The sequence below is a fragment of the Solanum verrucosum genome, unplaced genomic scaffold (assembly GCF_900185275.1).
Source record: "Solanum verrucosum unplaced genomic scaffold, falcon-dt-bn FXZP01000252.1, whole genome shotgun sequence".
In the NCBI taxonomy this organism is placed as follows: domain Eukaryota; kingdom Viridiplantae; phylum Streptophyta; class Magnoliopsida; order Solanales; family Solanaceae; genus Solanum; species Solanum verrucosum.
Window position 1 is genome coordinate 7,640,558 of NW_026019988.1, and position 22,998 is coordinate 7,663,555.

A 22,998-nucleotide genomic window follows, 5' to 3' on the forward strand; every position below is an offset into this window, starting at 1 on the left:
CGACTCGACTCGAACTTATCCAAAGATGAAAACGCAATGATATGTAATTCTCTATATAAGTAGTAATAGTAATCTTTAAATGTATACAAATGCAATCAACGAAACCATATACATCTACCTAAATTATTATACCAAAATCCTCCAACAATCACCCATGTATGTACTCTGTCTTAAATTAATTGTTATAATTTTTAAAAATATTTTTTAAAAAAGTTCAAGATAACAGTATATTAATTATGTTTTCTCATTTTATATTTGCAATTTATTGTTCTTAAAAACTATAAACACCTCATCAGATCAATTATGTGGTAATGTTACTATTATTTAAATACAAGTGAAAAATAAAATAGTTAAAACCTCTCCTAATTGATATTTCTTAAGAACTGTATAAAAGAAAATTACGATAGATAATTTAAGATACGAAGTATATATTAAAAAAGAGTTATAGTCATATGACTCATATCAAAATAAATATACACGTAGAACCCAACGAACCAAGTAATTGGTCTATTACATGTTTGCACCAAAATAGAAAAATAAAACAAACTTGCAAAACCTAGTCAAAGACTCGAAGGCAACATTTGCTTAATTAATAAAAAAATCCTCAGCTATCACTATTATTGTATATTTTAGAATTATAAATTAGAAAAGAGTCATAGTCCTAAAAATTCATACCTAAATAATATAGTATAGAGAAACAAACAAATCAAACCGAGTCTTCGTAATTGAGCCACGTGCTTTTAGTTAGGTGCATGATTCTATTTTTTTTTTTAGTATATGCTTCAGTATGAATCACATAAGGATACAATTTATAATTCAGTAATCAACGACTCACTCATTTAATGACTTAATATATTGATTCGTATTATATTTATGAGATAGGAATTGAGGAACAAAAAAAATCCAAATGAAGAAATTCAAACTTTAAAAAGATATTCCTAATTCACAAAAATAAGGGGACAAAGAGATTGATTTTATATTTTAGAGAAATATGTAACAGATTTTCAAGTATTCCAACTGTATTAGTAAAATTACTATAAGAATATGTGTTTATTGGGGTTATTTTTGGTAATTTCACTAAAAATGCTTAAAGAATATTAATCTATACATTTCAGTATTTACAAATTTATTCTTAAGCTTTTTAAAAGAAAAATCTACATAATAAAGTTAGATAAAATGAGTTCCATAAACTACAACTTCTTAAAAACATTTAAAATGTTTAAGAATAAAAATGTGGAAAGAGAAAAAAATGTACCTGCTATGATTATTTTAATCACCTTAAATTACGTTTAATATGAAAGATTATATTTATAATTTTATGCAATTTATTCCTACTTTCAACTTCACTTTTAATATATAATATAAATTTAATCTTTGAACTAAATGTAATAAATCCAAATTTCAAAAATCGTTGTTAGTATATTCGTTCCACCCAAAACGGTGTCCACGTTTTTCTGCATTTTAAAAGAATTTTGGTATTTTTGAATACAATTTGAAGGAAAAAATTTATCCGCATCGGGTGTTTACATCAAACTAATACATTTTTATTATTATGTGATTTAATAAAGTAAACACATGTTAATTAATTAAGGTTAAGTAAAATGAAGGATAAATTTAAATACATGGCATGCATGCATTGATTTGGTGTAAACACCCATGCGGGTAAGTTTCTCCCCAATTTGAACAAGTAACTAAATATCATACCTTAATTGTTTTCATGATTTCATCCATGTTCACGAACGAAAATATTTTTTTTAAAAATAAGTGGCTTATTTACTTTTTTTTTTTATAAATTCAGGATAATCCGCATTCGCTATAATTTTTACCTTTAAAAATATTTGTATATAATTAAGATATATATTATTTGGGTGGGGTGGGGGTGGGGGTGGGAGTGGGAGTGGCGAGAATGAGAGTTACGAGGGATGGGGGTGAAGAAAATTTTGATTCTAAAAATATTCGTTTTTCCTATTGTTTTAATTAGCCAGATCATTTTTCCTCATCTTTAAGGAACTTATTTTTCAAAATATTTGAAATTAAACATAAAATTTTTTGAAAAACTTCATACCAAACATAATCTAAGAATAAAATATTTGAATCTCAATTCACATCTGAATATTAAGACGTATCTTAAGATTTAATTATTATATTAAATCTGATTAGTAAATAATTAAGATGCTTTGTTTTCTCAACATCTGAATTTATAAAATTTGTTTCTATTTAAAAATTAATTAAATATATCTAATACTATATCAATAAGTTTAAAAAATTTGTATGACAATTGGAATTTGGAGGTGATATATGGCTAGCGATGGTTGTGGTGAGTGACGATTAGGGATATTTGTGTTGGGTGATGACCGATGATGATAGTTCTAGATAGTAACTAATGATGATAGCGACTGACAATAGTAATTAACAATAATCGTTGATTATGATAATTAACAATGATAAATAATAATTGTAATAAACGAAGTATGGCTGATGATTTACTATTCAAAAGATGAAGACGAAGACCAAAACAAAACAAGATAATAATTAGTGATAAAAATAGTTTTATCTGTGTCAAAAAAAGAAGAAGATGAATATAAAGATGAAAGAAGAAAATAATTTCGACGAACGAAGAGAAGAAGAAAAAAGTAGTTTTAAAAGTGTTGAATGATTATTTTTTTCTTTGATAAAATAATAAATTAGTTTTTTTAAATAAAAATTTGACTTAGTACATATTTTATCCATTTTTTTTGTGTAAAAAAGGTAATAACATACTATGTGCCAAAAAAAGAGTGGTTATCTTATCAACGTCTTGTTTTTTCTCATGTAAAAGAGTCAAGCCTTCCTCTTTTCTTTGAACCTTCTTAAAAGGAGACGTTTATTTTGAGATAAGTTATTTCGTAATTATTATTATTTTAATATGAAATAAAAATAATATTATTTTGTAATTTTATTCTAACTAGATATGAATAAGTTTATTTTAAAATTAGTTTTGAAATTAGTTACACTATTTGTTCAACAATAGTTATATACAATTAACTTGATGTACATCTTAAGAAATAATATATTATAGAGACAATATTATTACATTACCAACCACTTTTACTTGTTACTTATTTCTAAAATATTTTTTTATTTTTACTTGTTACTTTTGACATATCAAGAAAAAAATAATTTTTTTTCTATGTTTTATCTGTAGCATTAAATACTATTTTTCATATCATTTTTCAAGACCCAATACTAAACATTAATTAATAAAGATAGTGTATTAAAATATGTATATCAATGATTGTTTTTTTAATTGGTGTACCAAGTCAAACAATGATAAGTAAAAATGAACTAAAGAATTATTTAATTTAGTACTTTGAAGAATGTATTAGATATTAAATAATAAAAGTAAATTATTTATTATTTTTTTAAATTGAACAAGTATTATTGGATAACTATTTTTAATATAGTTGACAGATAAAATAGACTGCGGGAATATACCTTATCATTCATACTGAATGAGCCCATACTCTTTTGTTTATTTTTAATTTAATTAAAGATCTCAATTCGAGTTTCTAAATACAAAATTATTTTTTCGTTAGAACGCGTTTTATTTTTTCATATGAAAGCACGTATGGGACTATAAATTTACTCTCTCTTCAGTAATTCAGTCTGCAAATCTGCAATAAGCTATACGTGCCCTACCCCCACCCCCACCCCACGCCTTCTTTTATTTTCGTCTGAGGATTTTTAGCGGATTGAGTGGGCTATGGATCGACAAACCGGACGGTCTGACTTGACGGCGGCAGCAGCGGCGGTGCAGTCAGATGCAGCCGTTATGGTGGCGGTGCATGACAGCGAAACCATTAACAATGACCAAAAGGTTCAGTGGTTCATCTCATTCCACGCGCTCTGTATATCTATCTCTTTGTTTTGTGTTTTTTTTTTTCTTCCTTAAAAATGGAACTTTGTGCTCTGTTTTGTAGTGTATTTATTTCTCTCTGTGTTTAACTTCCATTGTATGTTTACATTCATTTAGTCGGAGTGCACACAAACTACTGCTCTATCTTTTTAGTTTACGTGATACAGTTGGAATTTCGTGATTCAAAAGTTTTAAATTTTGATTATGAATTCAGACATAGAAGGCTTTTGAACTTTTTTTTATGAAATGATATACACTTTCTCTGTTTTGATTTAATTTTCCATTTTTTTAACTTGACACGGAGTTTAAAAAATTTAATACGTAAATACTTTTGAATTGTATGGTCTTTTGTTTTTTTGATGATCCTAGTGTACGGGTGAGCTTGTCACACACCTCGATTAATTTCATGGGATACCTGTCACCTCGAAAAAAAGGTACCAAATAACTCTGTCTACCAAGGCTCAGATAAAAGGAAAGTAAGACAACAAATTGAAATAGAGGTAGTATTTGGAAACTACGTCGAAAATAATAAACATCACAATAATTAATAATATAAAATATTTAAAAGACATATAAGCAAAGTTTGGTTGAAGAAAAACGCGGTTGACTCTCGAAATTCCAATTGGTCCACGTATATTGTGATTTGAGGTGAAGTTGTTGATGATGATGGTATTTCCTTAATCCAATTCATTCATTATATATAGATGTATCTTTCAATTGAGGTGAAGTTGTGATCATGAAGTTGTTGTTGATGATGATGGTTGACTCTACAAACAATTTTGTGTTCAAAGTTAAGTTGTCTCTACTAGGATGTACTTTTACATTTGTTTTTACTCGGAAACTATATTTGTTTAGGATCCTAGCCGATGGGAGACGTTGGTACTTGCATACAAGACCTTAGGAGTTGTTTTTGGGGGTCTTGTCACATCTCCACTCTATGTATATCCATCAATGCCATTAAAGTCTCCAACTGAGGATGATTATTTGGGGATATACAGCATAATGTTTTGGACTCTCAGTCTAATTGGTGTTGTCAAATATGCTACCATAGCTCTCCAAGCTGATGATCAGGGTGAAGGTATTGCTGATCGCTCTCTCTTTGTACTTTTGCTACTTACGACAACATTTTCCCATTGAAAAAAATGGGAATTGTTTCATATGGAAAAAATAGGAAACTTCTCACTATTTCAGTGAGAATCTGTTTCCCACCATTCATATTTCCAGTGGAGCTGGTTCAGTGGGGAATGAGTGGAAAAATCATATGTTATAGCACAAATTTCCCACTAATTTGCAGGTGGGGAAAACGTTTATTTCTAGTAGTAAGGTGACTCGAGTTTTAAGAAACTGTCTGTTTGTATTCATACTAAAAGATTAATCTTTTCGAGAATGTTGAAGGTGTTAATGAAGGATGTTTATAATGTTGACTCCATTCTTAATTTTCTGTATCTTTTGGTCGAAATTCCTTTTGAAAGACACGTCAGTGTTTCTTCATTTCACTTTTGATGTGATCATTATCGAAATTTTAGTTCTAGAACATGGTCTTTTGTAGGTGGAACGTTTGCTCTTTATTCATTACTTTGCAGGAATATAAATATTGGGATTCTTTCTTCAAATAGTGCCAGTTTGAATTCAAGCCATTCCTATGTTAACCAATCGAAAAAGCCAAGTAGGTTGGGTAAATTTTGTGAGAGGAGTTTGATTGCCAGAAGGGTACTGCTTTTCATCGCAATGTTGGGTACGTGCATGCTTATTGGCGATGGCATACTTACACCTGCCATCTCAGGTATGTTAGCTTGTGTTGGGCCTTTTAGTTTACTTTCAGCAACCTTTTGAGTGCTTGTCAGTTTTCCCTCTTTCATTTTCGGTTTCATTAATTGTCCCTTCTTTCTGTTAGTGTTGTCTGCAATGGATGGCTTAAGAGCACGATTCTCCTCGGTCAGTAAATGTAAGTATGACAACATGTAGTATGGTACATATTGTTCTTTGCTTTCTCAGTCGAGCTTGTTGCACGAGGCTTTCCTAGTGCGGCTTACCGCTCCTGTGTGGTTTGCGGGCTATTACACTGAAGCGGGGTTTACCCTATGCCCACCCGAAGGGTAGCAGCTGTGGGTTTTCTTGTCATAAATAAAAAATTGTCTTTGAACGGAGAGGCCTTTATGATTTTGAGGGTAATTGGGAAGTGGTAGAAGAACAATTTTGATTCTTGTAATTTCTCAGGTTTTAAGGTATCGTTCTTGTTAAAAGACAACCTTTCACAGATTAACATATTGATGTTACATGAGTCCGATTCTGGAAGCTAATTGAAATAACTTGAGTCCTTGTTCTAGTAATTATTTGAAGTAATGATTGAACACTTTAAGGTCAATAAGTGATATTGATGAAAAGGAGACACAGAGCAGTTTCTGAAAGTTGTAAGTCTTTTTTATGACAGGTTGCAAGTCCTTTTTAAACACTAGATCATGTGAAACATATTTATTGTTCCATTTATGTAAACACATCTCTCCCTCTCGATATTCACAATTTCTCTGCTTGCTTCTTGCAGCGTTGGTCGAAGGTCTCTCAGCAATCGTTCTCATTGTTCTATTCCTCCTGCAGAAATTTGGTACTTCACGAGTGAGCTTCCTGTTCTCTCCTATCATGGGTGCATGGACTGTTACCACTCCTCTCGTTGGGATATACAGTATCATAAAGCATTATCCGAGCATATTTAAGGCAATATCACCCCATTACATTGTCCTCTTCTTCTTAAGAAATGGAAAGCAAGGATGGATATATCTTGGTGGTACTGTCCTATGCATTACAGGTAAGCCTCGTTGTTGGTGTGGTCTGCAAAAGTTCTTCATTTTGATTAGATATATATCCATTTCCTCATGTTTGGTCTGCTTGTTTGGAGTTCTTCTACTTTCTTTCCCTATTACTTTGCAATTAAGATTGGGGAAAATTTGGACCAATTATCATGTGTGCAATGTCTACCCATGGCGGGAAAAGCTTAAACCTGGTATCTTACTTGTTTCATATCCAGAGAAACTCGAAAGGTGATGAATGGAGGTGGAAAATATTATAAAGAATACAGAATGCCCCTGCGGTCAATACTTTTATCCAAAAATGATAACAATTGTTGTGGTTTGAGCGAGAAAAAACATGGAGGCTGTTCTAGATTATTTAGCTCGGGGAGTTCCAACGTCGACCATGGTGTTTTTCTCGCTAAGTCGTCGGATTCCTCACTCTTTTTCTTTTGTGTAGTGGGGGGTTTGAGGATTAGAGAAAAAGACAGGATGAAAGAGGTTAGGGGGTGGACAGTACCTTTCACCGAAACATATTAGGCCGCTAGAGTTATTTTCTGGCCAAGATCTATTTCACTTCCACACAATATCTGCTTAACAGTACAATCCTTTCATATTTTTTAGGTTCTGAAGCAATGTTTGCTGATCTTGGTCATTTCAACAGGAGTTCAATTCGGGTAAAAATTCTTGCTACGTCTTGGAATTTCTCTTAGTCTCTTCTTCTTGCTTGTTTGATTTACGGGACCTTGTTTTCTGGCAGATAGCATTTCTCTATACCATATATCCATCATTGGTGCTGACATATGCGGGACAGACGGCATATCTGATTAGAAATCCCGATGACCATTTTGATGGATTTTACAAGTTTATACCATCTGCTGTGTACTGGCCAATTTTTGTTATAGCCACATTAGCTGCTATAGTAGCAAGTCAGTCGCTGATTTCAGCCACCTTTTCGGTTATTAAGCAATCAGTTGTGTTGGATTATTTTCCTCGGGTGAAGGTAGTTCACACATCCTCCAACAAAGAAGGCGAGGTTTACTCACCAGAAGTTAACTACATCCTCATGATTCTCTGTGTTGCAGTCATACTAGTTTTCGGAGATGGACAAGACATCGGAAATGCCTTTGGTAAGATTCTCTAAACCCTCTGCTTTTAATCTTTCATTCTTAGGGTCTATCTAAGTGAATTGATCCCTTTATGGAAGTTATCTTTCACTCGACTCCTCTTCGTAGGATGGTGGTTGTTACTGTGGCCTGACATCGACTACTAGCATTTTCCTTACCTAATTTACTGCTACTTGGGGATGACTTGCTTACTAACTGGTGTAATGAATTGAGCTAAACAAATTGTGAACCGGAATTTTCTCATTCTGTTTGGTTCGTTGTTTTCAGAAATTGTCTCGTCTTGTTAGCATTGTCCAATTAGAAATTTCACGAGTAGTGATAACACACATATATGTGGTGCAAATCAAGTTCAACAAAATTGTCTTGTCTTGTTTAGCATTGTTCAAATAAAATTACATATATGTATGATCTTGTAGGTTTATATTAAGTTATAAATTGCATTTTTTCTTGCAACTGTTCAATTCTTTCGTATTGTCAGCATAGTAAATATTGCAATAACTAATTAAAATGATTCTCTAACAGGTGTTGTTGTTAGCATGGTTATGCTTATAACGACTATATTGTTGACATTGGTTATGATCATTATTTGGAGAACTCCACCAGCTCTGGTCGCGCTCTACTTTGTTGTATTTTTTGTGATGGAAAGCGTATATGTTAGTGCAATCTTCACAAAAATTCCCGAAGGTGGTTGGATTCCTTTTGCCATTTCTCTCATTCTTGCTTTCATTATGTTTGGTTGGTTCTATGGTAGGCAGAGAAAACTCGAGTATGAATTGACACACAAGATAGACTCGGAGCGACTAAGGACACTGCTAATCGATCCAGGTCTTCAGAGAGTTCCTGGACTCTGCTTCTTCTACACAAATATCCAAGATGGTTTAACCCCAATATTAGGTCATTACATAAAGAACATGAGATCTCTTCACAAAGTTACTGTATTTACAACTCTTCGTTACTTGCTGGTTCCTAAAGTAGCACCAGGTGAAAGGTTTGTTGTTAGTAAACTAGGTCTCAGAGGGGTTTATAGATGTGTGATTCGGTATGGTTATGCAGATAAGCTTAGTCTTGAAGGAGATGATTTGGTTAATCAAGTCATCCAAAGTTTACGAGCTCACGTGCTCCACTGCTCCAATTCGTTGGAGGTTGACGATGAAGTTTCCGAGTTGGAAGAGGCAAAGCTTGCTGGAGTGGTCCATATTCGTGGAAAGACAAGGTTTTATATTGGTAAGGAATGTGGATGGTTTGACAGAACAATGCTTGCTTTCTATGAAGTTTTGCATAGCAATTGCAGATCTGCATTGCCTGCTATGGGTGTACCTTTACCTCAACGTATCGAGGTTGGAATGCTCTACGAGGCGTAGGGATGTGCAAAAACCGAACTGATCGATAAACCGAATCGAAAAAAGTGTTATTGGTTTATGGTTATTGGGTTAACGGTTCCTTAATGGTTTTATAAAAAAAATTATCGGGTCATCGATTCGGTATTGGTTTTCAATATTGGGTTATTGGGTAAACCGATAACCCATTAAGAGTTAAGACTATAGTAATTTACTACTTTTATATATACGTACATATTAGTAAATATTAATTTCAATAGCTTAATAGTTATGTATTTGTCATTTAGCCATCAATTCATATTTTGTTGCGACTTTGAGTTCACAACTTTACATTATACAAATCGTTAAAACCTAAAGTAAGAACCATATTCCTCTTAATTTCTCTTTGTGTTACACATGTACAGTTCTTTTCATGGTTATTATTATTTCTATTTTATAATGGTTTAGCATGTCTACAAATCGATAACCGCTAAGTTAGATTGATAAACTTCAATATCGACCCGACCCGACCCGATCGATAAGCAATCTAGATCTTGGATAGAGTTTTAAAAAGTTACAATCCATTTTTTTTAATTTAGGAATGCCAATCATTTTTTACCAAATTTGGAGTTTACTTTCTCAAAATCTTATATCCTAAACTATTAGATAGTCACTCCCCAGTCTATAAATTATCATCTATTTTTTTGCATAAACATAATCTTCATAAGCTTCACGACCACCATTAGCAAACAAATAAATAATCTTAAACCCACAAACCCTAAAAAATCACAACCATCATTTAATAAAAATGTCGAACCCCAAAATCCTGAATTTGAACAAGAATCTCAAATTCCAAAACCTTGTTATAGTCCAAATTATGAATTGTTTTAATCGACCACTTGGATAGTTAATTATAGACTAGTATAATTTATAATTAACTCACATGAAATAAATTATAAATCGTCACCTTTCACATTTATTGAATTTGTACAAGTCTGACAAATTCCAAAATGAATAAGTATATACTAATTAAATTGGTCAGTTTATAATAAACAAAAGCCCTAATATATAATCAACATGTTAATTAGTCTACAGTCAACCTAAAGAATATATAGATCACAAACATTAAAGTATAGCTAAAAAAAAGCTAATAATTGAATAAATTAAATTAGAGATACCATATTTCAAACAATTTAATACTATTTGTTATATCATATAGAAAATTAGACGCATGATCAAAAGGTTTTAGAATGAGGAATAGTGATCCAATATAGATTTTTTTTTTAAAAAAAAAACTATAATGAAAAATAGAAGCTTTGTAAATGATTAGTGCTTAGTAACTTTATGAAGCTTGTAAAATGTAATCTTCCATGAAATACAATTAGATCTCAGCATCTAATTGCAACAAAAAATCAGGAGGTCCATATAGAGAAGCCGCGGTGAACACACTATGTATGTTATTGTTGTTGTGAAAGTGATCAATCAAATATTTGAAGGTAAGTATAAGATATACATACAATTTATCTTTTTTAGATTTTAGTCGTGGGATCACACAGAGTTGTTATTGTTCTTGTATAGCATTCCATAAAGTACAAAAGATAGAGATAAGGTGGAAGATCATACTATATATATATAGTCAGACCTTTCTATAATTGTCATGTATAAGAATATTACACTGTAGTGGTCAAATTCCTATTTAGATTGATTTTTCATGTTATATCATGTTAAATGTTCTCTATAACACTATTTTACTATAGCAATAAAAAAATGTTATTAAAAGGTTCGGCTGTAATTCTAGATTGAAGGAAGAAAATTATAGTGAAAATAAACACAAGACTAAACAAAACTTGAAAAGAATAAATAAGTGAGTGATCTAGTGATCAACGAAGTAGCTGATTGAAAACCATCAATTTACAAGGTGATTTCTTCTCATTAATTTGTCCCGATAAACAAAGCTACCTAATACATATTGCTAGAAAAAAAGCATATTCATACTCAACAAAGAAATGGAGGTCTATAGTGGGTATTTTGGTAATTTAAAGCGCAAAAAAAAAATCATGGCTAATGGAAAAGTTAGTTTCAAGGACTAATTTAGCACACTTAATTAAACTAATTAAAAAATTAAAGGTGATCGAATAACACAAAGACGAAAATCACAATATAACAATAATTCAAAGACTAAAACTACTATATAGTTACTCAAAAGTTAATGTAACCAACAACAAAGGACGTCCATCGATATCATATTCTTAAGTTGGACTAACTAATAACTTTAAATTAAATTTTAAAATCGAGCTCTGATTAAAATGTAATTAGATCTCTGCATCTAATTGCAACACAAAATCATGAGGTCCAAAAAGAGAAGCCATAGTGAAACCTTTGTGCTGATGAAGTTCACTTATTTTTTCCAAGTCTCGTTGAGAAAGTGACCAATCAAATATTTGAAGATTTTCTTTCATTCTCTCCTTGTTGAGACTTTTTACAACAAGACTCACTCCTTGCTCATAAATCCACCTCAATGCTACCTGCACAAATAAAGACGAATTTAGAATTTAAATATTTGTTATTTTTCTTGTAATCACAAAGGTGTTTGTTTTTAAACTCACAACATTATTTTATTTTATGAAGCTAGCGATAGAATAGAAGATTTCTTACACTATATGTCATGTCACATAAAAGATTAATACAAATAACTGCTTATAATTAGTGGATAATATTCTTAAAAATAAGATAGACAACTTGCTATGTATAATAGGTTAAATTCATTATGATACACCATTCCAATAAACTAAAAAAAAAACCGAAGGTCGAATGGAATTTCTCCCTATCTTTTTTGTACCTTTTTTTCACTTGGTGTTCAATAGTCGGGTAGGACTCCAAATCATTTGAATTCACGTTGCGTAAGGCTTATTCAAGGGAAATTTTTTTCAATTTTTTATTCATATTCAGAATTTGAACTTGAAATTTTTGATTGAGACTGAAGGGATCTTATTTATCCTACCACAATCTTTATTGGTCGAAAGATGATTTAACCAACACAAGCTTTCACTTCAAGTTTACTATGCAGAAAGGATTATTTACACCTTTTGTTATACTATTCATTCCACCACAACCTCTAACGTTACAAAATTGTTACAAAAATACTCCAATGCTGATCCTTCACCCTAAACTCATTTGACCTTTTTTCACAACTTAAAAGGCACCAAGAGGAGGAACATTGTACACATTTTTCTTTAATTTATTCATATGAATATCTTTGTCTAATTGAACGACAACCATATTTCTTAATAAAGAAAACTTGAGGACATAGTAAATCTCATACTATAAGAGTAATTCCCTGAGACCGAAAGGGGAAATATTGAATGTTGAAAAACTAAACCCTCTACTGATAATATCGAGAAGGTTAGTGTCCTCGTTAGAAAAAATAAAGATAGAAAAGACCATACCATATAATTCGAGACTAAAGGATGAAAATTACAATTAAAATATAATTCACAAGAAGATGAAAACACAAGAAGAATACCTGAGCAATGGTTTTCCCTTTGGATTTAGCAATTTGAGTTAGAACATCACATTCCATAACTCTATTGTCACCCCAAATTGTATTATATGCACCCAAGGGAGAATAAGCAGTTATGTGAATTCCCTTTGCATTGCAAAATTCCCTTAGTTCCTTTTGTTGCCAAATTGGATTCATTTCCACCTCAACAAAACAAAATTAGCCATCTATTAGACAAAGACAGATTCAGAATTTTAAGTCAGTTGAGATATATAAATGCTACTATATTCATTATTGAGATAGATTTGTCTATTTTAAAATTTTTATTTTATATATTCGAGTGGAAAGTAATAGGTACGGTGGTCAGATTCATAGCCAAAGATGGAATGATTAAGAGGGTGTTTGAGTAAGCTTATAAGTTGGCTAGTAATAGTATTTTTAGCTTATAAACACCTTTTAACTTATTTATATGTTTGATAAACATCAATTATTGACTACTTTTAATCAGCTAATTCAAACAGACTCTTAAGTCAATTTATCTTATCTATTCTCTCGAGTAGTTGAAAATTTCGAGAAAATTGACTTACTTGATTGACAGCAGGAGGAATTTTAGCGACCGAAAGAAGTTCCTCAATTTTTTTTGCAGGAGAAATTACTAACACCAATTCCCTTAGTGAGTCCAAGATTTTTGCATTCTTCCATACCTTCCCACACACCCTTAATATCCAATGGATGAATTATTTCTTTTGGAACTGGCAATTTTTGAATTGTTTCACTTACTCTCAAAGGGTGGTGAATTAGATACATATCCACATATTCCAATTGCAATTCTCTGCATAAAAAATTAATAATTAAACGCAGAATTAAATTTGTGGATTTAAATATATCGACTAGATAGATTTTGGGATATATATGAACGTTTATTTGCAAAAAAACTTTAGATAATTCACAACATTTTGCATCGAAAATAAAAAAGTTGAGTAATGGTTATTTTGAAATGTACTAATTATGTCTTAAAAAAGTTAATTTCACTAAACACTTTTATAATATGATTCAATTTTAGATACATCATCTGTATTTTAAAATCAATACTTATACCCTTTATACAAAAAAAAATAATCTACTTTTTACACCCCCTATGGGATATATTGGTACATAAGTTTATCAAAAAATAAATTAAAATTATAAATGTGTATATGATTCAATTTTAGATACATCCTCTGTATTTTAAAATCGAACACTTATAACACTTACATATCCCCTTTCCCTAGCCCATGAGATATATCCATAACTAGGTGTGCAAAAATAAATTAAAATTACAAGTGTAAATTTTTTTCATAATATAAAAGGAATAAACATTTGGTTTTGAAATATAGAAGATGTATTCGTAATTGAAATATATATCTGAAGAATTCAATGTAATTAATTAAAAAAAATTACTTTCGACTCTGAAAATAATAATGTTGTCACATAAATCAAAACAATATAATATATAACTCTTACCTAAGACTGAGTTTACAAGCACCAACAATTTGGTCAGGTTGAGCAAAAGTGCACCATAACTTTGTAGTAATAAAAAGTTCATCCCTTGATTTAATAAGGCCAAGATGTAGAGCCTCAACAATGACTTCTCCTAGAGATTTTTCCGATTGATAAATAAATGCGGTATCGAAATGGCGATAGCCGGCTTTAATGGCCTCTAATAGGGCGGATTTCATCGTCTCCGATGGGTCCGCCCCCAGCCGAGATGAAAGAACAGTTCCCATGCCAATTGTCGGCATGGCCTTGTCACAATTGTTCAATGTCACTTGTTGCATTTTTATTTTTTGTTGAAATGTTTTGATCATATGATATAAACCTAAAATTTGAGAGAGGAAAGAGCACTTATTTATAGATAAGATATTAATAAGATTTCACGCCTAAAGTCAAACTTCACTTCCAAAAAAGGTAAACAAATTATTTAAATAAGAGGGAGAAGAATCAAATTACTGATTAAGTAATAAATAGATGTAATATCTTGATATGCATTTATTGGTAATTTGATTAAGTAATAATATGATATTTATTGTAGTTTATAAGTTTTTCCTATTCCTATTTTGGAGTGATCTTTATTTTATTTTCTTTTTCTAAAATTGGTAATTTTTAATTTTTGCACATGTTTTTTATTTGATGAAGATTTGTGGGTCAAAATATCTTTGACTATAACTTAATTTTGCAAGGCAAAAGTTTAGTTTCAACATAAATTGTGTAGTATACTAGCCTCTAATCCGCAAGGCATATTTAGAAATTTTTTGCATAGTCCTGCAAAAGTTTAGAGAACTAAGAATCAGAACTTTGTGGTTTTTTGAAACTAAACTTATGACTTATAAGGAATACCTTGTACTTGTGAATTTTGTCCAATTTTGTCTTGTTCGGTATAAGTTTAGAGAACTAAGAGGCATTAATTTTGTGAGTTCTGAAACTAAACTCAAGGCTATTTTCAGTCACAACTTTGTTACTTGAAAAACAAAAATTAAAGATCACTCTAAAATAGGAGATAACATATTTTATGTGATTAACTTAATTTAATAATTGAATGAAAACGTGCACTTTAAAAAAATATATAAATTAAAAATATCTAATTAAAATACTTTATTAAAAGTTCAAAATCTATCTAGAATATTCTAACAAATTCAAAAGATTTAGTTATATATTAAGCCATTTTTATCTCACCTAAATAATAATTGTAATTTTAAAAAAAGTATAGTTTAAATTTGAATGAGCCCATTATGAATTTTGCCGGCCTAACCCCATAGAATGAGTTCAAATTTTCCAGCCAAACCCCTATGTGTGGAGATCATACTATGTATAAGTCAGACCTTTGTATAATTATCTGTATAATAGGTAACGCTTATTTACTGAGTTTACAAGCACCGATAATTTGGTCACGTTAAGCAAAAGTGCACCATAACTTTGTAGTAAAAAAGGTCATCCCTTGACTTAATAATATTAATATATATAATAATGAAGTGCGTCTAATTATGCAGTTTCTCCTTTAAATTTAAAAGTATAGTTTAAATTTGAATGAACCCATTCATTATGAATTTAGCCGGCCTAACCCTACAGAGTGAGTTCAATACAGGCCCGCATATAAGGCAAGTTCGGCCGTATAGAGTGAGTCCAAAACAAGTTTTTTCACGTTTCTATTTTGGGATGATCTTTAATTTTAGTCTCTTAAATTTATAATTTAAATTTTTTGGGTCAAAGTACTCATACCTATAACTTAAATTCGTACAACTAATTCAGCAGATAAAACTTTTTAGAAAATATTTTGCCTTAATGCATAACAGGGTAGAATTTTTAGTGCACTTTTGTATTAAGGTATAACTTTTGTTACTCAACTTATTTTTGGGACATAACTTTTAGGGATAAGGGTCTGAAAAATACTCCAACTTTGGTCGAATTTGCTGTTGCGATACTAAATTTTAATGAGACCTATTACCCCCTTGAACTAATTAATAGTGTATTTTAAAGGTATATATGTGCCCACGTGGACACATTACTATTTATAATTTTGCAATATTTTTTATGTCCACGTGGACAAATATATATGTTTAAAATACGGTATTAAATAGTCTATGAAGGTAATAGGTTCTCATGAAAATTTAGTATCGCAACAACAAATTCGACCAAAATTGGGATATTTTTCAGACCCTTATCCCTAACTTTTATACTGAACTTATGTCTTGGGCATAACTTCTGTTACTGAGCTTATGTCTGAGGCCTGAGGCATAATTTCACTGAACTTGTACCTTGGAATTTGTTTTGTTTTGTTTTTTCGCTTTTAGGGACATTTTTGGATTTTTTTCACTTAAAATTTTGAAGGGTAAAAATTAAAAATCAACAATTTTAACAAGTAAAAATTAAAGACCACCCATAGAAACATTTATGTGAATGACCCAACTCAAATTTCCAAGAAATTTTCAACAAAGACAAAAGCAGGTCCATGCCTTGGCTAATTAATTATGTACCAGTTCCATAATTAATCAATATGTACTATATTATAGTACCTTCTATAAGCGCGTAAAGGGGTGTTTGACCATGAGAATTGTAAGTGTTTGGAAAAAAAAGTATTTTTAAAGTGAAAAAAAATATTTAAAAATTAAAATTGTGCTTGAAATTTTATGAGTTATTTGGAATTTAAAAAAATAAAACATCTAATTTATTTATTTTTAATAAAATAAAAGTGAAAACAGCTTTTATCTTTGAAGGCTTTGAAGTAATCTAGCAAATCCCAATATCCCAATACCCAAAATGGATAATTATATATACTAAATTGGCCAGTTTGTAATAAACAAAAGTCCTTATATATAATCAACATGTGAGATAGTTTACAATTAACCTGAAAAATTATAGATCACAAGAACTAAAGTATGCCTAAAAAATGGTAATCATTAAATAAATTGAATTAGGAGATGCACCATATTTCAAACAATTTAATACTACTTGTTAGAATCATATAGAAGTTCACATCAATTGGACACATGATCAAAATGAATTTAGAATGAGTAATAATGAGTTTTTTTTGTATGGTTAAAGTAGAAGCCACGGTGAAAACACTAAGTATGTTCTTGTTGTTGAGAAAGTGACCAATCAAATATTTGAAGGTAAGTATAAGATATACATACAATTCACCTTTTTTAGATCTTAATTGAGGGATCACACTAAATTGTTATTGTTCTTGTATAACATTCCCATAAAGAACAAGAAACAGAGATAAGGCGGAAGATCATACCATATATAGTAAGACCTCTCTATAATTGCCATGTATAAGAATATTTCACTATAATGGTCAAATTCTTATTTAAATTGTTTTTTCATGTTATATTATGTTAGATGTTCTCTATGAAATTATTTTGTTATAGCAATAAGAATATATTATAAAAAGGTTCGATTGTAATTTTAGACTGAAAAAATAAAATTATAATGAAAATAAACTCAAGACTAAACAAAACTTGACAATAATAAATAAGGATGTGATCTAGTGGTCAATGAAGTAGCTGGTTGAAATCCATCAACTCGCAAGGTGATTTCTTCTAATTAATTTGTCTTAACTTTGATGAACAAAGGAACCTGATATATATTACTAATGAAAGATGACATATATTCTGTGAAATTAACCCAAACACCACATTCTTTTTTTAAAAAAAAACTATACAAGAAAAGTATCCACCAAGAAGTTGAATGAGGAGTGTTTTTTTTTTTTTCATTTTCTAGAAAAAAATATTTTCATACTCAGCAAAGAAATGGAGGTGTGATGTGGGCATTTGGTAATTTAAAACACAATAATTCATGGCAAATGGAAAAGTTAGTTTCATGGACTAATTCAACACACTTAAACTAATTAAAGGTTAAATGCGCTTGGCCGAATAAAACAAAGATGAAAATCACAACATAACAATAATTCAAGGACTAAAACTAAAACTGTTATATATGTAGTTACTCAAAAGTTAATGTAACCAACAACAAATGACGTCCATCGATATCAAGATGACACTACTATTAAATATTTATTTGATCCAAAAATCGATCTATAAAACATATTCTTAAGTTTGGACTAACTAATAACTTTAAATTAAATCTTGAAATTGAGCTCTGATTGAAATTAAATGTAATCCTCAATGAAAAAACAATTAGATCTCTGCATATAATTGCAACAGAAAATCATGAGGTCCAAAACGAGAAGCCAAATTGAAACCTTTGTGTTGTGGAAGTTCACTTATTTTTTCCAAGTCTTGTCGAGTGAGTGACCAATCAAATATTTGAAGATTTTCTTTCATTCTTTCCTTGTTGAGACTTTTTACAACAAGACTCACCCCTTGCTCATAAATCCACCTCAATGCTACCTGTATACATAGAGATAGATTTAAAATTTAAATATTTGTTATTTTTCTTGTAATTACAAATGTGTTTGTTTTTAATTCACAAAATTATTTAACTTTATGGACCGGTGTAGTAGAAGAATTTTTACACTACACGTCATGTCACATAAAAGATGAATACACGTACTTGTCTATGATTAATCAAATTAATATTTTTAAAAAATTAGATAGACAACTTGTTGTGTATAATAGATTAAAACGGAGGTCGGATGGAATTTCTTCCTCTGTCTTTTTTGTACGTTTTTCACTAGGTGTTCGATAGTAGCGTTAGGCCACAAATCATTCGGATTCACCTTACGTAATGCGTAATTCGAATTCAGCTTGCGTAAAGGCATGTCACCCTCATCACCCTAACCTCATTTAACCCTTTTTTCTCAACATAGAAGTCACAAATAGGACCATTACCTTGCGTCTTTCTCTTTATCTTTTTCATATCTAAAAGTTTTGTCTAGTTGTTTGACAACCAACTTTCTAAAACTTTGAGGACACAATAAATCTCCTACTATAAGAGCAATTCCTTGAGAACAAAAAGGGGAAATATTGAATGTTGAAAAACTAAACCCTTGACTGGTAAGATCGAGAAGGTTAGCGTCCTCGTTAGAAGAAATAAAGATATAAAAGACCATACTATATATATATATATATATATATATATATATATATATATATATATAAAATTCGTGACTGAAAGAATAAAATTATAATTAATTAAATTTCGAACAAAAGCAAACAAGACAAGAAAAAAGGAACCAACAAGAAGAATACCTGAGCAGTGGTTTTCCCTTTGGATTTAGCAATTTGAGTTAATACATCACATTCCATAACTCTATTGTGACCCCAAATTGTATTATGTGCACCCAAGGGAGAATAAGCAGTTATGTAAATTCCCTTTGCCTTACAAAATTCCCTTAGTTCCTTTTGTTGCCAAATTGGATTCATCTCCACCTCAACAAAACAAAATTAGTCATCTATCAGACAAAGGCATATTCAAAATTTTAAGTCAGTTGAGAGATATATAAGTGCTACTATATTCATTATTGAGATAGATTTATCTATTTGTTTTACCAAAAAAAAAAGAGATAGATTTGTCTATTTAAAATTTTTCATTTGTATATATTTCGAGTGGAAAGTAATAGGTACGGTCGGATTCGTAGCAAAAGATGGATTGGTTAAGGGGGTGTTTGACTAAGCTTATAAGTTGGTCAAATTAGCTTATAAACACTTTTTGACGTATTTATACGTGTGATAAACATAGACTATTGACTACTTTTAATCAGCTAATTCTAACAGACTCTTAAGTCAATTTATCTTCCCTATTCTCTCGAGGTGTTGAAAAAATTGAGAAAATTGACTTACTTGATTGATGGCTGGAAGAATTTTAGAGACGGAAAGAAGTTCCTCAAGTTTTTTGCAAGAGAAATTACTAACACCAATTCCCTTAGTAAGTCCAAGATTTTTGCATTCTTCCATGCCTTCCCACACACCCTTAATATCCAATGGATGAATTATTTCTTTTGGAACTGGAAATTTTTGTATTGTTTCACTTACTCTCAAAGGGTGGTGAATTAAATACATATCCACATAGTCCAATTGCAATTCCCTGCACCAAAAAAATTATAATTAAACATAAATTAAATTTGTGAATTTAAATATATCAACTAGATAGATTTTGGGATATATATGAACGTTTATTTGCTACAAAACTTTGATAATTCACAACGTTTTGAATCGAAAATAGAAAAGTTGAGTAATGGTTATTTTGAAATGTACTAATTATGTCTTAAAAAAGTTAATTACACTAATTGATTCAATTTTAGATACATCATAGGTATTTTAAAATCAATAATTATACCCTTATACAGAAAAATTCTACTTTGACAGAGATATATCGTTACCTAAGTGTATCAAAAAATAAATTAAAATCATAAATGTGTATATGATTATTTCAGATACATCCTCTATATTTTAAAAGCGAACACTTATAAAAATCCCCCTACCCCATGAGATATATCCATAACTAAGTGTGTATAAATAAATTATTTTTTTTCATAATATAAAAGGTATAGGGATTTGATTTTAAAATATAGAGGATGTATTTGAAATTGAAATATGGATTATCTTGGAGAATTCAATGTAATTAATTTGAAAAAAATTACTTTTGACTCTAGAAATAATAATGTTGCCAATAAATCTAAACCATATAATATATAACCCTTACCTAAGACTGAGTTTACAAGCACCAACAATTTGGTCACGTTGAGCAAAAGTGCACCATAACTTAGTAGTAATAAAAAGTTCATCCCTTGACTTAATAAAACCAAGATGAATAGCCTCAACAATGGCTTCTCCTAGAGGCTTTTCCGATTGATAAATAAACGCCGTGTTGAAATGACGATAACCAGCTTTAATGGCCTCTAATAGGGCGGATTTCATCGTCTCCGATGGATCCGCCCCCGGCCGAGATGAAAGAACAGTTCCCATGCCAATTGCCGGCATGGCCTTGTCACAATTTTTCAATGTCACTTGTTGCATTTTTATTTTTTGTTGAAATATTTTGATCATATGATATAAACCTAAAATTGGAGATAGAAAAGAGTACTTATTTATAGGTCTTGACAAGATTTGAGGACTAAAGTCAAATTTTATTTAAATAATATGGAGAAGGTATGACATTTAAGTTTTATATATTAATAGAGTAAAACAAATATATTTATAGAAGAATCAAATTACTGGTCAAGTAATAAATAGATGTAATATCTTGATAAGATAAACATTTATTGGTAATTTGATTAAGTAATAATATGATATTTATTATACAACCAATAAGTTAGATCAATAAACTTCAAAACTGATCTGACCCGACCCGGTCAATACACACCTTAAATTCCGGATATAGTTTTAAAATGTTACAATCCAAATTTTTTTTGGTGTGTTTAGGAATGTCAATCATTTTTTTTTAAACCAAAGTTGGAGATTACTTTCTCAAAATCTAATATCCAAAACTATTAGATATTCACTCCCCGAGTCTATTAATCATTAAATTGCCGTTCATTACTATACATAAACATAATCTTCATAAGAAATTTATAAGCTTCACGACCATTTATATAATAAATTTCTATTTCTATACATTTTGTTGCTTTATTTTTATTTCTACACTTGTTATTTCTTTATGATCGTCTACAATAAACTAGTGATAAATTAATAAAAGAGAAGTTAATTTGTAATTTGAACTAGTACCCCATAATTCACAAATCCTGAATTTGAACAAAAATTTCAAACCCAAACCCCTATTATAAACCAAAATAAATTGTTTCAATCAACCACTTGAATAATTAATTATAAATCAGTATGATTTGCAATTAACCCATTTGATTATATGTAGGCCACCACCTTTTATGTTTGTTGAATTTGACAAGTCTTTACAAATTTCAAAACCCTAAAATTCAAAGTGGTGGTGAAGTATATACTAAATTGGACAGTGTATAATAGACAAAAGCCTTTATATATATTATCAACATGTTTGTTAATCTGCAATCAACCTAAAGAATATATAGATCACAAGCACTAAAATATGGTTAAAAAAGGTAATCATTTAAATAAATTAAATTAAGAGATACACCATATTTCAAATAATATAATACTATTTGTTGTATCATATCGAAGTTCACATCAATTGGGCACATGATCAAAGTGATTTTAGGTATGTTAATAGTTATTGTTATCGAGAAAGTGATCAATCAAATATTTGAAGCTAAAAATAAAATATGATATAAGTCAGACCTTACTATAATTATTCTTATTTAAATTGATCGTTCATGTTATATTATGTTAAATATTCTCTCTAACATTATTTTACTATAGCAATAAAAAAAAAATTATAAAAGAGATTCAGTTGTAATTCTAGACTAAAGGATGAAAATTATAATGAAAATAGAACTCAAGACAAAACAAACTTGACAAGAATATCAAAGGGTGTGATCGAATGATCAATGAAGTAAGTTGAAAACCATCAAGTCACAAGGTGATTTCTTCTCATTAATATGTCCTAACTTTGACGAACAAAATTACCTGATACATATTGCTAATGAAAGGTGACATATATCTTGTGAAATTAACCCAACCACCACATTTTTTAAAAAGAAAACAGGCAAGAAAAAGTAAACATCAAGAAGTTGAAAATACAACAAGAAAATAAGAGAATACCTGAGAGTGGTTTTTCCATTTTTCTAGGAAAAAAAAACAATTTCATAATCATCAACAAAGAAATGGAGGTGTGAACTGTGAAGTGGGCATTTTGTTAATTTAAAAAACAAAAATTCATGGCAAATGGAAATGTTAGTTTCAAGGACTAATTCAACACAATTAAACTAATTAAAAGTTAAATGCACTTGATTGAATAACACAAAGATGAAAATCACAACATAACAATAATTTGGGGACTAAAACTGCTACAT

At 30.2% G+C, this 22,998-nt stretch overlaps 2 protein-coding genes and 1 pseudogene across 2 annotated transcripts; 1 reads left to right on the forward strand and 2 right to left on the reverse strand.

Moving 5' to 3' along the window:
* The first annotated feature begins 3,685 nt into the window (after nucleotides 1-3,685).
* LOC125818945 (probable potassium transporter 17) lies at nucleotides 3,686-9,166 on the forward strand. Its single transcript, XM_049498455.1, has 8 exons — nucleotides 3,686-3,856; nucleotides 4,751-4,973; nucleotides 5,445-5,678; nucleotides 5,790-5,840; nucleotides 6,438-6,698; nucleotides 7,303-7,355; nucleotides 7,439-7,808; nucleotides 8,328-9,166. Exons 1-8 carry the CDS (start codon nucleotides 3,743-3,745, stop codon nucleotides 9,164-9,166), a joined length of 2,145 nt encoding a protein of 714 aa, XP_049354412.1. The 5' UTR covers nucleotides 3,686-3,742.
* A 2,267-nt stretch (nucleotides 9,167-11,433) lies between these two features.
* On the reverse strand, nucleotides 11,434-14,437 carry LOC125819165 (D-galacturonate reductase-like; annotated as a pseudogene).
* Nucleotides 14,438-18,292: 3,855 nt separating this feature from the next.
* LOC125819166 (D-galacturonate reductase-like) lies at nucleotides 18,293-21,073 on the reverse strand. The gene is made up of 4 exons (XM_049498671.1): nucleotides 20,760-21,073; nucleotides 19,898-20,141; nucleotides 19,307-19,486; nucleotides 18,293-18,505 (listed from the first exon to the last, which is right to left on the reverse strand). The coding sequence occupies exons 1-4, from the start codon at nucleotides 21,071-21,073 to the stop codon at nucleotides 18,293-18,295; spliced, it is 951 nt and encodes a 316-aa protein (XP_049354628.1).
* Between the last annotated feature and the right edge of the window lie 1,925 nt (nucleotides 21,074-22,998).

What these genes read in the sequence shown, in the direction of transcription:
- LOC125819166 (XM_049498671.1), bottom strand. Translation starts at nt 21,073, where the DNA reads ATGCAACAAGTGACATTGAAAAATTGTGACAAGGCCATGCCGGCAATT. An exon ending in GCTTGTAAACTCAGTCTTAG is followed by an intron (nt 20,142 to 20,759) that starts GTAAGGGTTATA and finishes TTTTTGGTGCAG; the next exon opens with GGAATTGCAATTGGACTATG. An exon ending in TTCTTCCAGCCATCAATCAA is followed by an intron (nt 19,487 to 19,897) that starts GTAAGTCAATTT and finishes TGTTTTGTTGAG; the next exon opens with GTGGAGATGAATCCAATTTG.
- LOC125818945 (XM_049498455.1), top strand. Translation starts at nt 3,743, where the DNA reads ATGGATCGACAAACCGGACGGTCTGACTTGACGGCGGCAGCAGCGGCG. An exon ending in ACTTACACCTGCCATCTCAG is followed by an intron (nt 5,679 to 5,789) that starts GTATGTTAGCTT and finishes TCTTTCTGTTAG; the next exon opens with TGTTGTCTGCAATGGATGGC. An exon ending in TACTGTCCTATGCATTACAG is followed by an intron (nt 6,699 to 7,302) that starts GTAAGCCTCGTT and finishes CATATTTTTTAG; the next exon opens with GTTCTGAAGCAATGTTTGCT.